Below are 18092 nucleotides of genomic sequence, written 5' to 3' on the forward strand. Positions count from 1 at the left end.
TTAGATTCATATGGGGACCAACAGGAGGTGAAAAAAAATAATAGTAATTAAATACACCCATAAGAGATGAAGATAAAACACTTGGACCAATGAGATTAAAAAAGAACATATGACACGTGGTGTTTCATGTACAAATAATAATTTCCCCTGTTTCCATTAGCACAGGGTAAAGATCTATTCACAACATGGCTCCATTTTATTTAGGTGGAAGGGCATGCACTACACAGACTCAAATGCGGTCTATTTACAATGTATAATAGCAGCGTGATCAACCTCGTAGTGCTATATCACATGATGCAACACCAGATTGGAAGCTGGAGACAAGTTGAAAGGCCTGAAACCATAACCCCTCTCAAGTCTCAACTCCTGCTACATTTTCCTGCTATTATGCATCCACTACATGATAATGGTGGCGCTGCAAATTCTGCTCCAAGTCGATAAGAAAGGTGCGGATTTCCATTGGGGCAAGTTCCACAACCAGTTTTGCAGGATCAACAGGCCCACCCCTCACACCCTTTGCTGTTCCTGAAGACCCCTCTTCCGCTTTCCATACTAGCCTCTTTCTCTCCATATCTGTCCTCTCTTGATTAGCCGATAAGTTCATTTCCGTCACTTTGCCAATCTGAAAATCCACAATGCACAAGTATAGTAAGGAAATAGTGTGTAGCGACTAGCGATCAACAAGGGACAACTCTGGTCAGTGTCATAAGCTTATTCTACCTTCTTCCTGGGGAAGAGCTTCTTCAGCTCTACATTTGCCATTACAGAAAAATCCTTGTCCTCTCCAACCTACACAACATTTATTGAGAGAAAAATTATGTAAACAATTAAGCAAATATGTGAAGAATCAGAGTTACAAACTCGTGAGAGTGAAGATGTTAACTCTAATCAAGTTTTGGCAGTAATTCTTAAATATTAGAAGAACAAGGGAGAAAATAGAACCTCGTATAAATGTGCTAAGCGAATGAGAACTTTTCCATCATCAAGCTCCTATGCAAATTAAAGAAAAAGATATCAGAAGTCTGTATTTGCTACCACCAGTATGATTGAGGTTAGGAGGTCCAATATTTTCGAAAGAAAAGTTGGATCATTATTCTCAACGGGTGAAACTATACTTCATCAACCAAAAAGATAATTACATTCAATACTCCCAATAAACCAAATACCTGAAGAGTTATAAGAGCAACATTATCAGGTAAACTATATGAGGAATCGATCCCAGAAAAAGTGGTTTCATGAGAATTCTTCCAGTCATCTCCATCCTGCAGAGAGGGAATCGCCTGCTAGATAAGTAGTTGACAAGACTAGAACATATTTACTCAAGTATCTCTCTTTTGATGTATTTTCCAATTTCACCTGTTCAGTAAACGCTAGTAGAAGAGGTGAATATATCTCCTGGCCAAAAGAACGACGCCACTTAGCTCCATCTCCCAAGGGGTCAATCCTGAAGTATAGTTTCCCTAGGACCTGAAAAGTTTTCAGAAGCAATAGGTGGGTGCTAAACCTCCAGATTTTAACTGCAAGTAAAAGATGCTAACAATCCACACTACTCACAAACTAGGTAACTTGGACTTACTCTTAGTCCTGTGCATTCATCGGAAACACAAACTGTTTCATTTAGAGCCTCGGCAACACCTCTTGAGTCATCAAGTAGTAGTCTCCTATATTGCAAAAGACACCTCAGAAAGCCTTCTAATCATTTCTATATTGATAGTTAAGAGTCGAGGAACACACACAATCATTACATAATTTGCAACTATAAATTAGAATATATATCAACATGTGATGAATAAACAAGTAGAATAAATGTATTACAGGAAACATCTTCATTCAAAGAGGGAAGAAAGTACAGACCCACAGGAGTATGATAGAGCATCATCTGAAGGATAATTTTGGGATTGTATGCATAGTGATGGGATCAAACATTTTAGAGAGACGATAACATACCTGTGAAGCATCAGCTCTATCTGACCATCCACTATACTGGATCCTCCTAGTGATCGATCCACCAAAACTGAAAACTCTTTCTTATCATCTTGCATGTAAATCCCAAGATTAATCTGAAAAAAAAAATAGCAAAGGAAAGATGAGACGGATATATATAAGGAAAAGATCCATAAGAAGGAGATATGAAGAATGCAAACAGAATAACGTAGAAAGCTGTATTTGCTTGCAAAAACAAAAGTTATCAAGGACAACTCAAATATCAACCAGGATAAACCACAGAAAGTAGGAAGTTATAGGCAAGAGTACACCACTACACTGAGATATTATAACTAAACCAGGAAAAGAAACAACACAGCATACATATTAATAAAAATAAAAAATAAATGAAACACAAAATCTACCATACTGTGAGGAAGACACAGAAACAAACATACTGGATAATAATTTCCAGCAACAGGTTGGTTCACTTTGAAGTCCCAATCTGTTCTGTAGTCCCGAATCTACAAGAGAGATGGATCAATGCCAACAATAATCAAACATGGGCCACAGCTACTAGAAAGGACAACAATTTCCATCAACTCTGAAACATATATCTAAGAACAGGAAGATATTTTACTTAGTAGCAAGTCTAAAAAGGACATGCACATTAGAATTTAAACCAACTAGATTCAGTATTGCAAGAGCAGATGATTAGTGTACCCTTTTGATAAAATCACGCCCATTAGAATCAGTATAGAATGTTTTGTTGGTAGCCATGGTAGTGTTCAGTTGAGTTACAACTTCTTTTCCGATTCCGTCATTAATAGGTATAGGCCCAACCTGATATTGAGGACAGTATCAATCAACAGGACCCAGAATGAACTTTGAATTTGATTTCAAGTTTGAAATTGTCTTTAAATTGTTATTTATCTATCTGGTATCGCTTACAATAAATTCAACTTCAACATGCTCCTTCTCCTTGTGAAGCCTGGTGACCTGCATATCCAATGAAACACTAGTGTCAAACAAACACCCCTAACTGAAGTCAGAATCAAGTATACAAGAGCTTCAACTCCGAAATTTATCTATTGAACAAGAATATAAGATAGATTTAATGGATGATCAGATCCAAAATGTCCAAGGTTTATTGATCTGTCCAGATTGTAAAAGTGATACAATCAGTAAAACAATCTGGACAAGAAAGGAGATTTATGGATCTAACACATTTCGATTCGCAGAGGTCATGCAAACCAGAAATGATTAAATAAAATACAATGTTCAAGCATGGAAGCAGTTTCACCCCTTCATATACGTTGTGACAATTATTGTCAAAATTCCACAGATAGTCATTGTCGCATACTGTAACAGAAGAAAGAGAAAATATATAGAGATAGGAAATACTTGACATGCCAGGCACCTGATGTATCCATGAATTAATCTGTTGATGTACTTCATCTATTACAGGTCCTTGCATAACGGTCAAAGGAACCTGAAATATCAAGCAATAGTTGTGAATTAACAATGGTGATACTCATCCCTGTTCCAAACTATACTTCAGAAGGTATTAGTAGATAGTAGATACCTTTTCTTCAGGTGTTACGAAAGATGAACCATTAGGCCGGAAGATATATGCCCCAGCATTCTACCGAAAACCAAACACAAAAGGCAAATCGTAAATAGCAAGGATTATCTAATTACCAGCTTTCAAGTAATCAAATTAAAAAGAAAAACCAAGAGAAGATAAGAAAATGCAATGGGGAACAAACTTCTATTCAGTATGCATATACCTGAGGAATCAGAGGAGGTTTATCATAACTGCCATTATACCCATTATAAAAGCTGTAAGACTGCTGAACCGATTCTTCCACCTTCAAAAGTAATGAAACAGAGATGTCAGGAGGTAATAGTGATAGGATAATAACCGAGATGCTTTGAGGTGGAGCACATACCAAGCTTCTGCTATTGACATAATTAATCATTTTTCCTTCATCTGTGGAAAAAGTGAGTTTCACATTTCCTTGACCAACTTCAATAGTTGACTTTTCCTTGCTTTGAATGGTGTATACAGATGATCTGGTCGTGCTAGCACCTGTAACTAAAAGAAAACAATCAACACGCCGAGATCATATTGCAAGCCTAAAAAATAGACCCCAGGTGTGCCAACTTAACAAAGTTCAATCATAAGCAATTATAAAACAGGACCTGCCCCTTCGGCACCCGAGATAGTGTATGTGTTGAATCCAAGTGGTGGTACGGATACTGTAAACACAAGCCAATACTTTGGTGTCTTATTTGGAAATTGACCCAAGTATGCCTTAACATAGTGGTTCCTTAAGCCCAGATGGACATCATCTAGAGGAAGAAGCTGTGACTTGACTTCTTTTCCCTCAGAATCATGAACAATGATAGCTTCATTGACAACCTACAGCCAATTTAATCTTATTTAAAAACAATATCCAACTGTATATATAGTAAGACTTAACTCTTCACTATGAAAGGTAATTCATCTCATTCTCATATATGCCACTTGCTTCACTCCAGCAGAGAGAAAATAGAAAATATAATATATAAAACATTTTGAATTTTGAATTGCAAAACACCGAAAAGAATATAAAAGAGGAGTAAAAAGAGATATACTGTTAACAGAGATTATTTCCTTAGAGATTCTCAACTTTGCTTTTGCAAAATCTTGACCCATCATGGCTAACGTAATAGGTAATTCTATGACAGACTTCCTTTGTCTTGCTTGTTGCTTGTAATGGGAAGAAGCACTATCACGTTATATAATGCACTAAGTCTGGAACCAGAAAGGAAGTACTTACAGGAATTCGGACTGTGTCATCCCTCTTCCATCCAAGAGAATTGTACACCACGACAATCTATACATGAGAAAGCACAACCAGTTGAAACGATTTACAGGTGGACTATAAAGTCACAGCTAATACATGTAAGAGTGTGGCGCTAAAGACTTTTAACTTCCTTACCAATTTCTTCCCCTGAGACAAAGTTACTTCTGATGAAGGACAATAGCTTATATTCAGAAGTACACACTGGAATATTCATGAAAAGAAAAGGAAGAAAGAGGATGAGATTCAGATCAAATGTTCTTCTTAACTTGTATGTAGATTCCAACAAAACTCAGCTATTATTACGAGGTATGGACTCAAAAAAAAGAAAAGAAAAAAGAACAGCACACAAGCTTAAGGGCTCAAGATTCTTTGCCTGTTGAAACTTTGTTGTTGGGTTTCCAGAAGCAGACTCAACCAAGTGAGCAAGTGAAGTTGCAACTAGTTCCTCAGACTGCACAAAGAGGATGAACAAATGAATAAACACTCAAATGGTCATCATTGAGGAGAGCACTGAAATTAAGGCTAACTCAAACCTCCATGTATCCTATTGACAATCTTTTTGCGTAATCATTGGCAACATGCTGCTTTTCTGTACCAGTGACAGCATCATGATGTTGAGCAATTGCCAAGGCATCTGCCAATGAGTCTGTATTAGGCCCTGAATTACTCCTTCCTTTGAAAAATTCTAGTTGCCTAGCAGCCTTATTATCCAAGAGACCATAAAGATACGTCAGTCGAAAAATGTCATTACACTGAGAACAGGAATTGGCCAAAAACAGTGAACAGTAAATTTATCAGACAGACAGAAAAGTTGTGCGAATATACCAAATAATAGCCACTCATTGTTCGAACATAGTGTTTCAAGGCTGGTCTGCTTGTGAAGTATCCTGTCCAGTAAGCATTAATACGATCTGCATAACTGGAATAGGGCATGCTTCAGTTTCTATAACCACCAAAAAAAATATAAAAAGAACAAAACATTAAAAACAGTGCAGACGTAGACTTACGGAAAGAAGTCATCAGTCTTGATTGGCCAAGATTCATTTGAAGCATATTTTGCATCGGTGTATATGGAGGGAGTAGAGTACAGAGCATTAACACGTCCATCCTAAAATTACCCAACTATAACCAATTAAAGTTCAACATAACAGCATAATAATCAAAGAGAGTAATAGTCCGGTATTCAATATTTAATCAGTTCACTTTAAAAGAAACCCACAAGTAGAGAACAACTAAGAAGATTCTGGAGGTGGAGAGACATGCCAACAGACTAAAATAATATATCCACTATCCAGTAACACTTTTGTTGCCATAAAGCATTTAGCTCTTAATACAGACTACAAAACTGTAAAATGTAGTTGATCTGTTTTCCCTTTGATTACATAACCATATCTATCAATTACATTATTTCTAAGTCAACCAAAGACATGTCAAAATAACAGTCTGGATTTCTCCTAGAGGCATGAAGGGTGTTACACATTACTGTAATATAGTTTCATAAACCGAGATCACAATCATGAAAGTATTAAGCAATTGTCACCTTGTTGACATAATGAATGAGCTTGTCCATTTGTCGGAACCATGTGTGTGCATACTGATACTTGAAATCTGTTCCCATGGTCCACATAATATGATTTGTTCGAGTTATGTTAGCCTGAGAATAAATAACTGCTGTCAGATACTAAAGAGAACAGAAAAGCATTTGGGCGTCCATATATTGAAACGTATACAAATAGAAACTCACACACAGGTTGTGGAACTTGGTAAATATACCTGTTTTACTGCAGCCGCAATGAAGTCATTAACTCGTTCTTGAACATTGTAATCAAACAAAGTGATGTCATCCTTCAACAGTACAGTACAGAAATTTAAATTTCAGCAATGCAAATAAGTAAAAAATTAAGAAAGTTAAAGATTTGAACAACTAGATCATGCCTGGACTATTGGGGAAGGATCATTAACTTCAAAATAGAAACCAGAAGGAGGTTCATAATTCTCAGGGAAAGCACCAGAAAATATCTGCAGCAATGAAGAAAAGCATAATTACTCAAGCAAACAAATCTTCCTCTGCAGCCCACAATTGAAAACAAACTAATACAACTAACAGTTACTGAATGGAACCGTATCTGTGAGGATATACAAAGATATAAAAATGCAGCGTAAAATGAAAAAGCAATCACAGTGGTTATTCACCTCCGCAGATGAACCGAGACTCTTAGAACCCCGCCAAACAAACTCAAGACTCTTCTCATTTTTGCGTTTTTCCCTGTCCTGGTAATCTATTCGACCAAAGAAAAGTGAGTCGAATCCAACCTGCAGCGGCACCCAAATGTTATCAAGAGTACATACATAAGTCTTTTTTGGCAAGACCTCCACCACTGAGTTCATCAAGAGCAGTCTAGTAAGTTCATTAAGTGCAGTCTAGTGTCAGAAGGTAATAAAGCCAAAGAGAGACATGCTTACTTCAGCTCCCAACAAGTAGGCCTGGACAGCCGAATGTCCAAAAGGATCAATTTGCCATCCAATTCTTGGAGTGACATTGAATTCCCTTTTAAGAAAGCGGTGCCCCAGAGTGGTCTGGTCAACCATGTCAACATAATGGGTAGCTGCTTCATCATGCATACACATGCCCCCATTTCTGCAGCATCGGAAAACAAGCATGATCAAGCCCCATAAAAACAAAAATTAAAGATGAGGAGCTGGTTTAGCATAATAGACTACATGAACTCGAGTTGACCGGAGCTGACAAGGTCCTTGGTTATACGCTGGACAGCATCACTCTGCTCTCTCCACCAGCGCTGGAAAAAGGCCTGCATGAATTGAGCAACTGAATCATCTATCTATCTATCTGGGTAAATTCTGGGTAAATGGTAAATTGAATGAGTGGAGGGTAGAATTACAATTTCAACATAGACAAATTTGCGACTCTTGTCAGCCAGCAGAGCAGGAATCAAAGAGTCCAACACATTTTGAACACAAGCGCCCTGAAATCCGTTGAAATGAAACCATGAAGCAATCGAATACAAAGCAGAGAGAATAGAAAGAACGGAGAAAGAGAGAGACCTGGATGGAATTGTTGGAGCCAACGTAATACTGATCAACGGTCTTCAACCATCCGACGTCGTCGTGGGTGTGAGGGACCAAGTGCACGTTCAGTTTGCCGGGGACTATCCCTTGCGAGGTCTCATATACCATAAATTTCGAGTCAGCGACCAGAAGAAGAAGAGCCAAGAAGAAGAGTAAACCAGGAGTCTTGGTCGCCATTCTTGCTCTCACTCCAAACAGGTTTCACAAAATGACACGCAATCCTCCCCTTCTTAGCTACCTTATTGCTTTGCTTTACAGCTACTCTCACTCATCTCACTCACTCGCACTGAATCGCTCTCCCTCCCTTGTACTGTTTTTTCTGTCTGACTTCTAATCATTCATTCATTCTTCTTCCGCTTCATAATGCTTTTACTTATTTTGTTTTTATACTAGAATTTTCCTTTTTTTGGCCAAATCTACCTACTAACGTTCAACTCTTTATATCCTTCCCCATCCAAACCCCACAGTGGTCCTCTTCTCTTTGGCGCTGCCGCTATCGGTTACCATCTATTAGGACGAGCTCCAAGTCCCCAACAATGGCAAGGTTTGTTGCTGCTCTTAGTGTGTGACATTTTATCATTATACGGCGGTAAAAGTGTTTCTAGCTAGGACTCTTAAGTTGAGGACTAGACGAAGATTTTTCGGTTTATAATTTAAAAGACTCTTAAGTTGAGTTGAGGACTAAACGAGGACTTTTCGGTTTACGGTTCACATTTTGACATCTCATTCATTCAGTTTTTAGGTTTATATAAGTAAATCATTTTTACAAATTTTCAGTTAAATTGGTGTTCATTAAGATAACAAACTAGATCAAATTAATTGATGAACCAAATCTGTCAAATATAAACTGTTCAAGTTCATAATTGATAAATCACATTTATAAATGCTTTAATCATTTTCAATATAGCTAAAAATTTAGAGAAATAATCTACTCATAAATACCTATAAACTGAACGGTCAAAATATGGATATAAAATCGAAATGTGGGATAAACCGAAAAGTCCTTAACTTAAGAGTCCTCGCTAGAACTCTCATTGGGTGGTATAGTTGTTTAGAGGCACCTGTTAAGGTATCGAAAATCCGGTATGTACAAACATGCAAGTTTTTCTATTTTTATTATCATATTCTTTCCTTTTAAAAACGGCTATACAAAAAGCATTGATTACTACAATCTACAGCAACAACAAGTACGTGGTGGTCGACGCCCAAATCTTGCTTCTTCAGGACTCAGGAACCATATATGTGCAGGTACTCCAAGTCAATAAGGAAAGTGCGTATCTCCATCGGTGCTAGCTCCACCACCAGTTTTGCAGGATCAACAGCGCCTCCCCTCACCACCTTAGACTCTTTGGACCCTTCCACTTTCCAAACTAATCTCTTCTTCTCCATTTCACCTCTTTCTTGATTGGCAGATAAACTCGTCTCTGTCACTTTGCTTATCTGAAACACACCACAGGAACCAAGTTAACTACGTTTTCCACCAAAAACAACAACATTCAGCATTCGTAATCCATCATTTACTCACCTTCTTCCTTGGAAACAACTTTTTTAGTTCAACATTTGCCAACACAGAATAGTCCTTGTCCTCGCCAGTCTTCAAACATATCAAACAGCCACAAGACCATCAATTTCAAATATTTAAGTATGACTGAGAAGAGTAGAAGAGAAAGTCAATACCTCATATAGGTGAGCCAACCGAAGGAGTACTTTCCCATTTCCCAGTTCCTGCAATGTTCAAAATACAAACATACCAATTTATACATGGTGTACTAATAGCTGAAATATGCGCATGCCACTCATGAGGCATCCCCCACCACTTACCTGGAGGGTTATCACAGCAACATTGTCTGGTAACGCATAGGAAGGGTCAATTCCAGAAAATGTGGGTACATGAGAATTCATCCAATCATTTCCTTCCTGTAAAAATAAATATCACTACTTTTGCACGTACACAGACAAATCACAAAATCAACTTCGATCATTGTCTCACCTGTTCGGCAAAGGCCAATAGAAGTGGGACACTTATCTCTTGGCCAGCTGTGCGACGCCACTTAGAACCTTCTCCAAGAGGATCAATTCTGAGATAAAACTTCCCTTGGACCTGCAAAATGACATTCAACCATTAACATGATATATACAACATAACAGTTGGGAGAAGACATTCGTGGGGGAATGAAGAACGAAAGGTCATTCTTAATCTAAATTCAATGTAAGAAAGAATCAGAATTCCAGGGGGAGAGAAACATTCATCATGTATTAAAACAATGATAAATAGGCTTGAGGGATAAACCGAAAGTTTAATGAAGTATGCTTTTTTTTTTTTTAGATGAAGGGTTAAGTGTGCTTACAGTTAAACCCTCACACTTATCGGAAATGCAAACTGTTTCATTTAGTACCTCGCCAACACCTCTGATATCGTCATGAATTAGCCTCCTATAAAATGACAGAATCATTTAAGAGCTAATGACAACAAAAGAAATCCTAAGTTTAAATAGTTTTCAAACAGGAAGCAATCAAAGACAAAAACCTGTGGAGCATCAGCTCTACTTGACCATCTACTAAGCTAGTTCCTCCCACTGCACGATCAACCAAGACTGAAAGTTCTGTACTGCTATCTTGCACATAAATTCCAAGATTAATCTGAAAGATGAACAAAGAAGGGGAAATGTTAAAGAAGGTTAAGAAAATTTAATGAGCTAGTGGAGCTTAACACTATTCAGAATAAGGCTGAGGATGGAAGAGATGCTTGCATTGGTACCCAAGTGAACATCATAACCTAACCCAAAGCCAGAAATAAAATTTAATTACTTGAGCCAAATTGAACCATTTATGATCGGACTAGGTTGAGTTGGCAACACATTTTATAACTTGCGTTGAAAAACAACAATCTTATAGTTTTCTAACCACCAGGCAAACAATGAGGCCACAAAAAAAAAAACAAATGCAAGACTTGATGATTTAGATTAGAGACTCAATGTGATTGTGTGATACAATAATAACAAGATATCAATAAATCAAGAAAGTCCCAATCTGCCACACAGATAACATACCGGGTAATAATTTCCCGCAATTGGTTGGTTCACTTGTAGGTCCCAATCTGTCCTGAAATCACGAACCTGTCAATCATTCAATAGTAATGAATTCAATTACCATTGTTACCTTGCATTTTACATTTCTCTATTGCAATTCCATTATATTTAGTCAGACAGACAGGTTAAGTAATTCCTATACTTCACTGTCTCAATGGTAAGTAACCCAACTAAAAGTCACAAGACCACGACATATCACACAATAACACATAACAGCATTAAAATACCCGCTTAATGAAGTCGCGACCATTAGAATCCGTGTAGAAGGTCTTATTGGTCTTCATGGCTGTTGTAAATTGAGTTGTGATTTCTTTTCCAAAACCATCATCCACGGGTATAGGCCCAATAGTGAACTCTACTTCAGCATGCTCTTTTCCTTTGTATAACCTCGTAATCTGAGACACCCATTGATTAATCTGCTGATGCACTTCATCCAACACTGGGCCTCGCATCAGAGTGAGAGAAACCTGATAAAGATATTTAAACTTTTGCTTATTCTCAGGAATCCAGTCCATTTAAGCGGTTAAGTACTAGCAAAAGAACTTTCTTCACTGAAAAGAAAAATTTGGTGAATTCCAATTACTCTGATTACCTTTTCTTCAGATTTTATAACAACTGTGTTATTTGGTCGAAATACATATGCCCCAGAGGCCTTCAAGGAAAAAAAAAAGAAAAAAAAAAAGGAAGTTAAAGATCAACGTGATAATCAACCAAAAACAATAGTTATATGTATAATCATGAAGGAAGTTTACACGATATATTGTGTTTGACTACCTGAGGATCTTTGTCAGTTCCATCGTTTCCAGTGTAATAACTATATGATTGTTCAGCAACTGCCGTAACCTTGCATTGTGAAAATAGCACAGAGAAGTCCAAATTATGATATGAAGAAAAAGAAAATGAAAAAGAGGCATTTGATCGGACTTCCTTTATAACCACAGTGACCATAACTAAAAACCAAATTAATTAAATAAAAATATACAATGAATTTGAATCCTGGAAGTATCTGTACCTTATATCTGCTGTTAATATAACGAGCAAGTTTTCCTTCATCTGCAGAATAAAGTAGTTTTAAACTCCCTTGCCCAACTTCTATGGTCTTATTTGTATTTCCTTCTGATGTGTATACTGTGGAGACAGTTGAGCTTCGATCTTTATCTGAAAAGTAGAATAATATAACTTCAAAAATGTTTATCACTGAGCTAGAACATTAAATTCACGTGTATCACACTTCAGATGAACAATGCATTAACTATTAGCTATCCCCTAACCTGTCTGTTTTGCACTTGAGATAACATAAGAGCTGAAACCAAGTGGTGGTACCGTTACTGAAAAAGCTAGCCAATACTTGGGTGGTTCACTTGGGGTATTGCCTAAATGTGCTCCGACATAGTAACTTCTTAATTTCAAAGTTGCATTTGAGAGAGGTAAAAGCTGAGCTTCAATTTTTCTTTGGGTAGAGTCTTGAACAGTGACACTTTCATATGAAACCTGCAATAAAATTTGTCTCACAGTTAGCCATATATAAGTAGACACCAAATTTCAGGTTTTAAATTAGATACATAAAAATGAACCAGGTTGTTTTAGATGATACAGCATGTATTCCTCAAGGTGTATTTAGCATAATACTGAATGATGCTTATCGTCTTAATATGTAATGCAAGAATGGAAATCATGACGTCATACAAACAAAGTAGAAGAAAACTATGGATGATATGACATTGAAAGATTCTGGAACAGTATTAATTACAGACACAAAGGAAGAAAATAAAAATTCCAGAAAAAAAAAAAAAAAAAAAAAAAAATTAGTTATGCATGAAAAGAGGAAAAGAATAAGGTTGCTTAGTACTCACAGGGATCCGTATTACTTCCTCTCTCTTCCAACCAAGAGGATTGTAGATAACAACAACCTACAAAATGGTATGTGCATCTCTCTTATACATACATTACAACAAAAAGAAAAATTCATCTGTGGATCTTAAAATTGGTGTTGGTGTACGCTTACCAAGCTGAAACTTCAATAAAAAGGTTAACAATGTGCTTACCAAGCTTTTCCCATCGGATAAGGCAGCTTCTGATGGAGGACAATAGCTGATGTTTAGAAGAGGGCACTGCCAACACATCCACAAGATAGAAATCAATAGATGCTCCACTGAAATTCTCCAGAATAATGATCCTTAAGGTAGAGTTCATTATACAGCCAAATGCCAATGAAAGAATGGATAAGATAAAAAAAAAAATTAAATTAAAAAAAAAAACTTTGTGAGCCAATATTTGCCAAATCTCAATCTTTTTGAATAATTAGGACAATTGGGGGAGAGGGAAAACTTGGCACCTCCCCATCCAAGGAGAGGTCAACCAAGTAGGCTAATCCTACTTAGGTGTAGTTTTTTAAGTGCACAAAATACTTTTCCTCATCGGTGTCTAATTAGTATAACATGAATCAGTTAAATGCTATGTTGAATACAAAGCTGTGATTCTCTATCTTTTATACAAACTACTAACCTGTGCGTAAGTAAGTATAACCGTCTTATATCTGTTCTTACTGAACTTTAAAAGGATAGTAACATGTCAACTCTTACCATGCATATATGGAACCTACTCAAGTGCCCATCAATAACGGAAAACGAAGACAAAAAGAAAAAGAAAGTATTTGACTGATGATAAATTACCTGTTCAAATTTGGTGGCTGTGCGCTTCTGTCCAGAACTTGGTTCTGAATCAGAAAGGTAAGCAAGAGAAGAGGCAACCACCTTTTCAGCCTGCAGAAAAATGTGAAAGGACATGGAAGACTTTCAGATCATCTTTGAATACCACCAACATAACATACAGTATTATTGCATGATAAAATGAATTGCACCTCCAAATAACCTATTGACAATCGCATTGCATAATCAGCAGCAACATGCTGTCTTTGTGTACCACTAACTGCATCATGATGTTGAACAATAGCCAAGGCATCAGCTAATGCATCAGTATTTGGTCCAGAATCACTCCTACCTTTGAAGAATTCCAACTGCCTCGCTGCCTATCAACAGAACAAAGAAAGCAATAGATGATTAAAATATGCTTGCTGGAAATTGCAAAATCACTTCACAAAAAGCGAGCAACATCTTACCAGATAGTAACCACTCAAAATTCGGACATAACCTTTAAAGGCCGGACGACTTGTAAAATAACCAGTCCAATATGCATTTGGATGATCCGCATAACTGAAAATTGGTGCAATCCTTTAAAAATCTAGATTTGGAAATGCAGGTTACTTATGCAGGATAAAACTAAGGATAAATGTTTGTCGAACTCACGGAAAGAAATCATCAGTTTTCAGAGGCCATTGCTCATCTGCTGCATATTTTGCGTCAGTGTAGATTGATGGAGTTGAATAAAATGCATTGACACGCGCATCCTAATTTTCCAAAGGTAGCCAATCAAAATTAGTCCAAAGCATAATGGATGGGATGGAAGATATATAAGATTTCTTCTTTGTACGGTCATTGTCTACAATATCCTACAACAATTACCTGGTTGACGTAATGAATAAATTTGTCCATCTGCCTGAACCATGAATTTGCATATTGGTAGCGAAAATCTGTCCCCATTAGCCACATAATGTGATTTGTTCTTGTCACATTAGCCTAAGAGAAAAGATTGTTACTGACTGCAACTAACAATCAACTTTAGGAGAAAACAGTTTTAAAATGGTTTATTCCACCTTACGACAAGGGTGTAGTACTTAATAAACCAGAGAGAAAAAGGACATGTAGAGTAAACGGAACATCAAAATTTTAGCAAGACTTCAGTTTAGGTGGTACCTGAGCTAAAGCTGCTGCAACAAAGTTATTGACTCGCTCTTGAACATTGTAGTCAAACAGGAGAATGTCATCCTTCAACCAAATTTCCTATGTGAAATGGTGTTTAAGAGTATCATAATGAAAGCATTGAGTAAAGGTGAATAGACTTACCTGAATAGGAGGTGACACATCATTTATTTCAAATACGAAACCATCAGGAGGATCATAGTGCTTGGGGAATATGCCAGTGAAAATCTGCAAGCGAATGAATTCCAAAATAGCTGAAATTTGCAATAAATATATAGAAGCGCAGATGTGAAAGATGATATAATGCAAAGCCACTGACCTGTGAAGACGAAGCAAGGGACTTACAACCCTGCCATATAACCTCAAGAGTCTTATCCCTGAGTCGGACAGCTCTATCTTGGTAATCAATTCGAGCAAAAAAGAGGGAATCGAAACCTAACTGCAGTGAACATAAAATGCAATTATAACAATACATGCAGAACTGATGAAAGGAAGTGGTAAGTTGTTGTGCTAAAGGCAAATCGAAAATACCTCAGCACCAAGCAAGTATGCTTGAACAGCCGAGTGGCCGAAAGGATCAATCTGCCAGCCGACTCGAGGAGTCTGACCAAACTCTTTCAGTATAAATTGATGGCCCAGAGTAGTCTGATCAATCAAATCAATGTAATGCGCGGTTGCCTCGTCGTGCATACACATCCCTCCATTTCTTCAAACACCAAATCAAATCAATATCTCAAGTACTTAATTATCAAGAAATTAAACAGAAAATGAATGAAGTGAAACAGAATTTACATGAATTCGAGTTGACCAGAGCTGACCAGTTCCTTGACTTTAATCTTCAAAGCAGGGCTCTGCTGGCGCCACCATCTCTGAAAGAAAGCAATCTCCACATATATGAACTTGCGATTCTTGTCCTCCAGTAAGGAAGAGATGACGGAGTCAATGACGTTCTGTACGCAAGCACCGCGAATTGAATTGTTGGCGCCGACGTAGTACTGGTCCACCGTCTTAAGCCAGCCGACGTCATCGTGAGAGTGAGGAACCAGATGAACATTGAGTTTCTCCGGGACGATCCCCGCCGTCGTATTGTAAGCTATATACTCCGATTGTGCGGCCAGCAACCCCGCCAGTAACACTACCAGCAACAGCAACGCCGACGCCATAGTTGAAAGCTTCACTGAAACTAAGGGGCAGTATATAATCAGCAGTGTGTTAGAGACTTGTAGAAAAAGAGAGAGAAATCATCGCTTCAACGCAAAGCAGAGAGAGAGCTTTCAGCTTTCATAAGAAGCCAAAAAGGAAGGATCGAAGAAATGGAAAGCGATGGTTTTTTATTAAATTTAAACCAACGGATAAGTGACTTGTCATTTGTCAACCAATTTTACCAAATTGGGCTTTCCATTGACCCGGCCCATAATCTGCACAAGAGCTCAATGTCGTTGCTATATATAAGCGGAAGCATTTGGAGATTACCTGAAACCGAAAACCCTAAATTGAATTTTGTGCATTTGAGAATCGAAGCATGGAAGATAGTTTCAGCGTTCGAGTAGGCAAAACCTTCGATATTCTGGCGGGTGCATCATCGGCGAGGGTTTCGTCTTCATCTCTGAGCTCGCTGTGGTCGCTGACAGGTGAGGAAATCGAGAAGAGAGAGTGGAACAGGGACAGGGGAAGCCCCGAACCCCAACTCCGACCTTGCGATCCGGAATCAAAGGATGATTTTTTCGGTAGCGAGCTGGAGAAGGACCTTCTAGACCTTGACGACGGCGATGACGTGGAAGAAGAAGAAGAAGAGGAGCAATCTGCTAAGCCTACGGCTATGCCGGATGGTTATGACGAGGAGCAGTGGCAGATTAAAAACTGCATTGGCTTGGACCCTACTCTCGACCACGAGGTAACTTTTCTCTCTCTCATTCTGATTGGTTTGATCTAGTTATGCTTTGGTAATGTTAGTTCCCTGGGTCATTATTTCTTAAACGTTAGTTGGTCTTTGTGAATAATATGAGCTTTTTAAGTATCTCGAACTTGCTTGACATGATTTGAGCGTAGATATAACCTGTATGAGTATCTTTGTGCAGGAAGAGGAAGATGAATTTGACAAAGTGGCAGTTGGTAAGGGAAATATTGGATATCGCTTTTATATGACGGATGTGAATGACTATCCCATAGATATTGATTCTCAATACGAGGTTCCCAATTCAGTGGAGGATTTTACTCCAGACCCACGTGCCAATCATCTAGCAGCTCAGATTAGACTCAGACAGGATGCAGAAGCAGCTGCTCAAATTAGGCTCCAAGAGGGTGCTGAAGCTGCTGGGAACAGTGCATCTGGTGCTATAGCTGATGAGTCCATCACGTCTGAAGATGCTATCAGCCTGAAATCAATTTTGAAGAGAAAGAATGATGAGCAGTCAGGCTCATCTAAATCACGAAAGCGTGTTCGGTTTGACCCTCAGTGTAAAGATGATTGTGATGAAGAGCCTGATGGATCCATAGATTTACCTGTCAAAAGCCTTTCAGGTGAAGATCATGCGTCGGCAGTTCCAGATTACATCCGGAATCCATCAAGATATACACATTACACATTTGATTCATTACCTGACGTGGACGAGGAAGCTAACAGGCAAGCCTATATGGATTTCCGTAATCTTCTGGGGCAGTCAAATACTATGGAAGCAGAAGCAGAAGCAGAAGCACCAAGGGATTTTTCAAAACCAGTCATATTCACACCAAAAAAGAAATCAACTGATGCGACAATGCTAGAAATTGATGGGGAGTTGGAGAGACCAGTAGGTGCTAGCAAGGAATTTCCGCTTTACAAAGTCATGCCAATTGCAATTGCAGCCAGGGAACAAGAAGACAGTGATGTGTGTGCAATGGACGAAGATGAACCGGAGACAGAAAGCAGTGTAAGAACAAGTGTACAGAGGAGTGGCCGCCAGTTTCGTACAAGGACCAGTTTAGAGTTGGATGAGTAGTTGTCTCATTACAGATTAGCATGAGGAATTTCAACAGGATACATTTTCTAGTGTTGTATTGATGTGTTCGCCTTCAACTAAGTTCTTGATTTCACAGGTTTAGAATTTTAATGATTGAATTCACAGCTGTTTGCCCGTTACTTATATTCCATAGGAGTATGCGACTACTATTGTGGCCCTAATTCCTTGAGTTTCCCATGTTGGAACTCAACCATGTCACTGTATTTCTCTACGAGGTTCAACTAATATATGATGAGATTAAGAACAAAGTCTAATTTGAGCGTATAAGTGCAATTGGCCCTGGAAGCACTAATATCTGAAAACCACTTTGTCAAGTGCAGGCTG

At 38.1% G+C, this 18092-nt stretch overlaps 3 protein-coding genes across 3 annotated transcripts; 1 reads left to right on the forward strand and 2 right to left on the reverse strand.

Annotated features, from left to right (window-relative positions):
• Positions 1 to 31: 31 nt before the first annotated feature.
• On the reverse strand, positions 32 to 8206 carry LOC101303252 (lysosomal alpha-mannosidase-like). Its single transcript, XM_004304517.1, has 29 exons — positions 7839 to 8206; positions 7676 to 7759; positions 7497 to 7585; positions 7239 to 7413; positions 6969 to 7088; positions 6711 to 6794; positions 6549 to 6620; positions 6316 to 6429; positions 5783 to 5883; positions 5601 to 5694; positions 5309 to 5476; positions 5149 to 5226; positions 4911 to 4976; positions 4749 to 4805; positions 4129 to 4348; positions 3876 to 4015; positions 3714 to 3794; positions 3509 to 3568; positions 3344 to 3415; positions 2875 to 2922; positions 2647 to 2766; positions 2382 to 2447; positions 1948 to 2060; positions 1577 to 1661; positions 1357 to 1467; positions 1167 to 1262; positions 943 to 990; positions 721 to 789; positions 32 to 622 (listed from the first exon to the last, which is right to left on the reverse strand). The coding sequence occupies exons 1-29, from the start codon at positions 8037 to 8039 to the stop codon at positions 386 to 388; spliced, it is 3069 nt and encodes a 1022-aa protein (XP_004304565.1). The 5' UTR covers positions 8040 to 8206; the 3' UTR covers positions 32 to 385.
• Positions 8207 to 8811: 605 nt separating this feature from the next.
• LOC101310733 (lysosomal alpha-mannosidase-like) lies at positions 8812 to 15932 on the reverse strand. The gene is made up of 25 exons (XM_004306271.1): positions 15562 to 15932; positions 15301 to 15475; positions 15089 to 15208; positions 14914 to 14997; positions 14764 to 14835; positions 14473 to 14586; positions 14257 to 14357; positions 14070 to 14163; positions 13812 to 13979; positions 13624 to 13713; positions 12997 to 13062; positions 12805 to 12861; positions 12223 to 12442; positions 11964 to 12109; positions 11726 to 11794; positions 11544 to 11603; positions 11179 to 11418; positions 10913 to 10978; positions 10390 to 10502; positions 10211 to 10295; positions 9853 to 9963; positions 9684 to 9779; positions 9540 to 9587; positions 9388 to 9456; positions 8812 to 9302 (listed from the first exon to the last, which is right to left on the reverse strand). Exons 1-25 carry the CDS (start codon positions 15930 to 15932, stop codon positions 9090 to 9092), a joined length of 3048 nt encoding a protein of 1015 aa, XP_004306319.1. The 3' UTR covers positions 8812 to 9089.
• Positions 15933 to 16244: 312 nt separating this feature from the next.
• On the forward strand, positions 16245 to 17890 carry LOC101303538. The gene is made up of 2 exons (XM_004304518.1): positions 16245 to 16663; positions 16848 to 17890. Exons 1-2 carry the CDS (start codon positions 16292 to 16294, stop codon positions 17745 to 17747), a joined length of 1272 nt encoding a protein of 423 aa, XP_004304566.1. The 5' UTR covers positions 16245 to 16291; the 3' UTR covers positions 17748 to 17890.
• Positions 17891 to 18092: the final 202 nt, after the last annotated feature.

Source organism: Fragaria vesca, linkage group LG6, assembly GCF_000184155.1.
Source record: "Fragaria vesca subsp. vesca linkage group LG6, FraVesHawaii_1.0, whole genome shotgun sequence".
Taxonomy (NCBI): domain Eukaryota; kingdom Viridiplantae; phylum Streptophyta; class Magnoliopsida; order Rosales; family Rosaceae; genus Fragaria; species Fragaria vesca.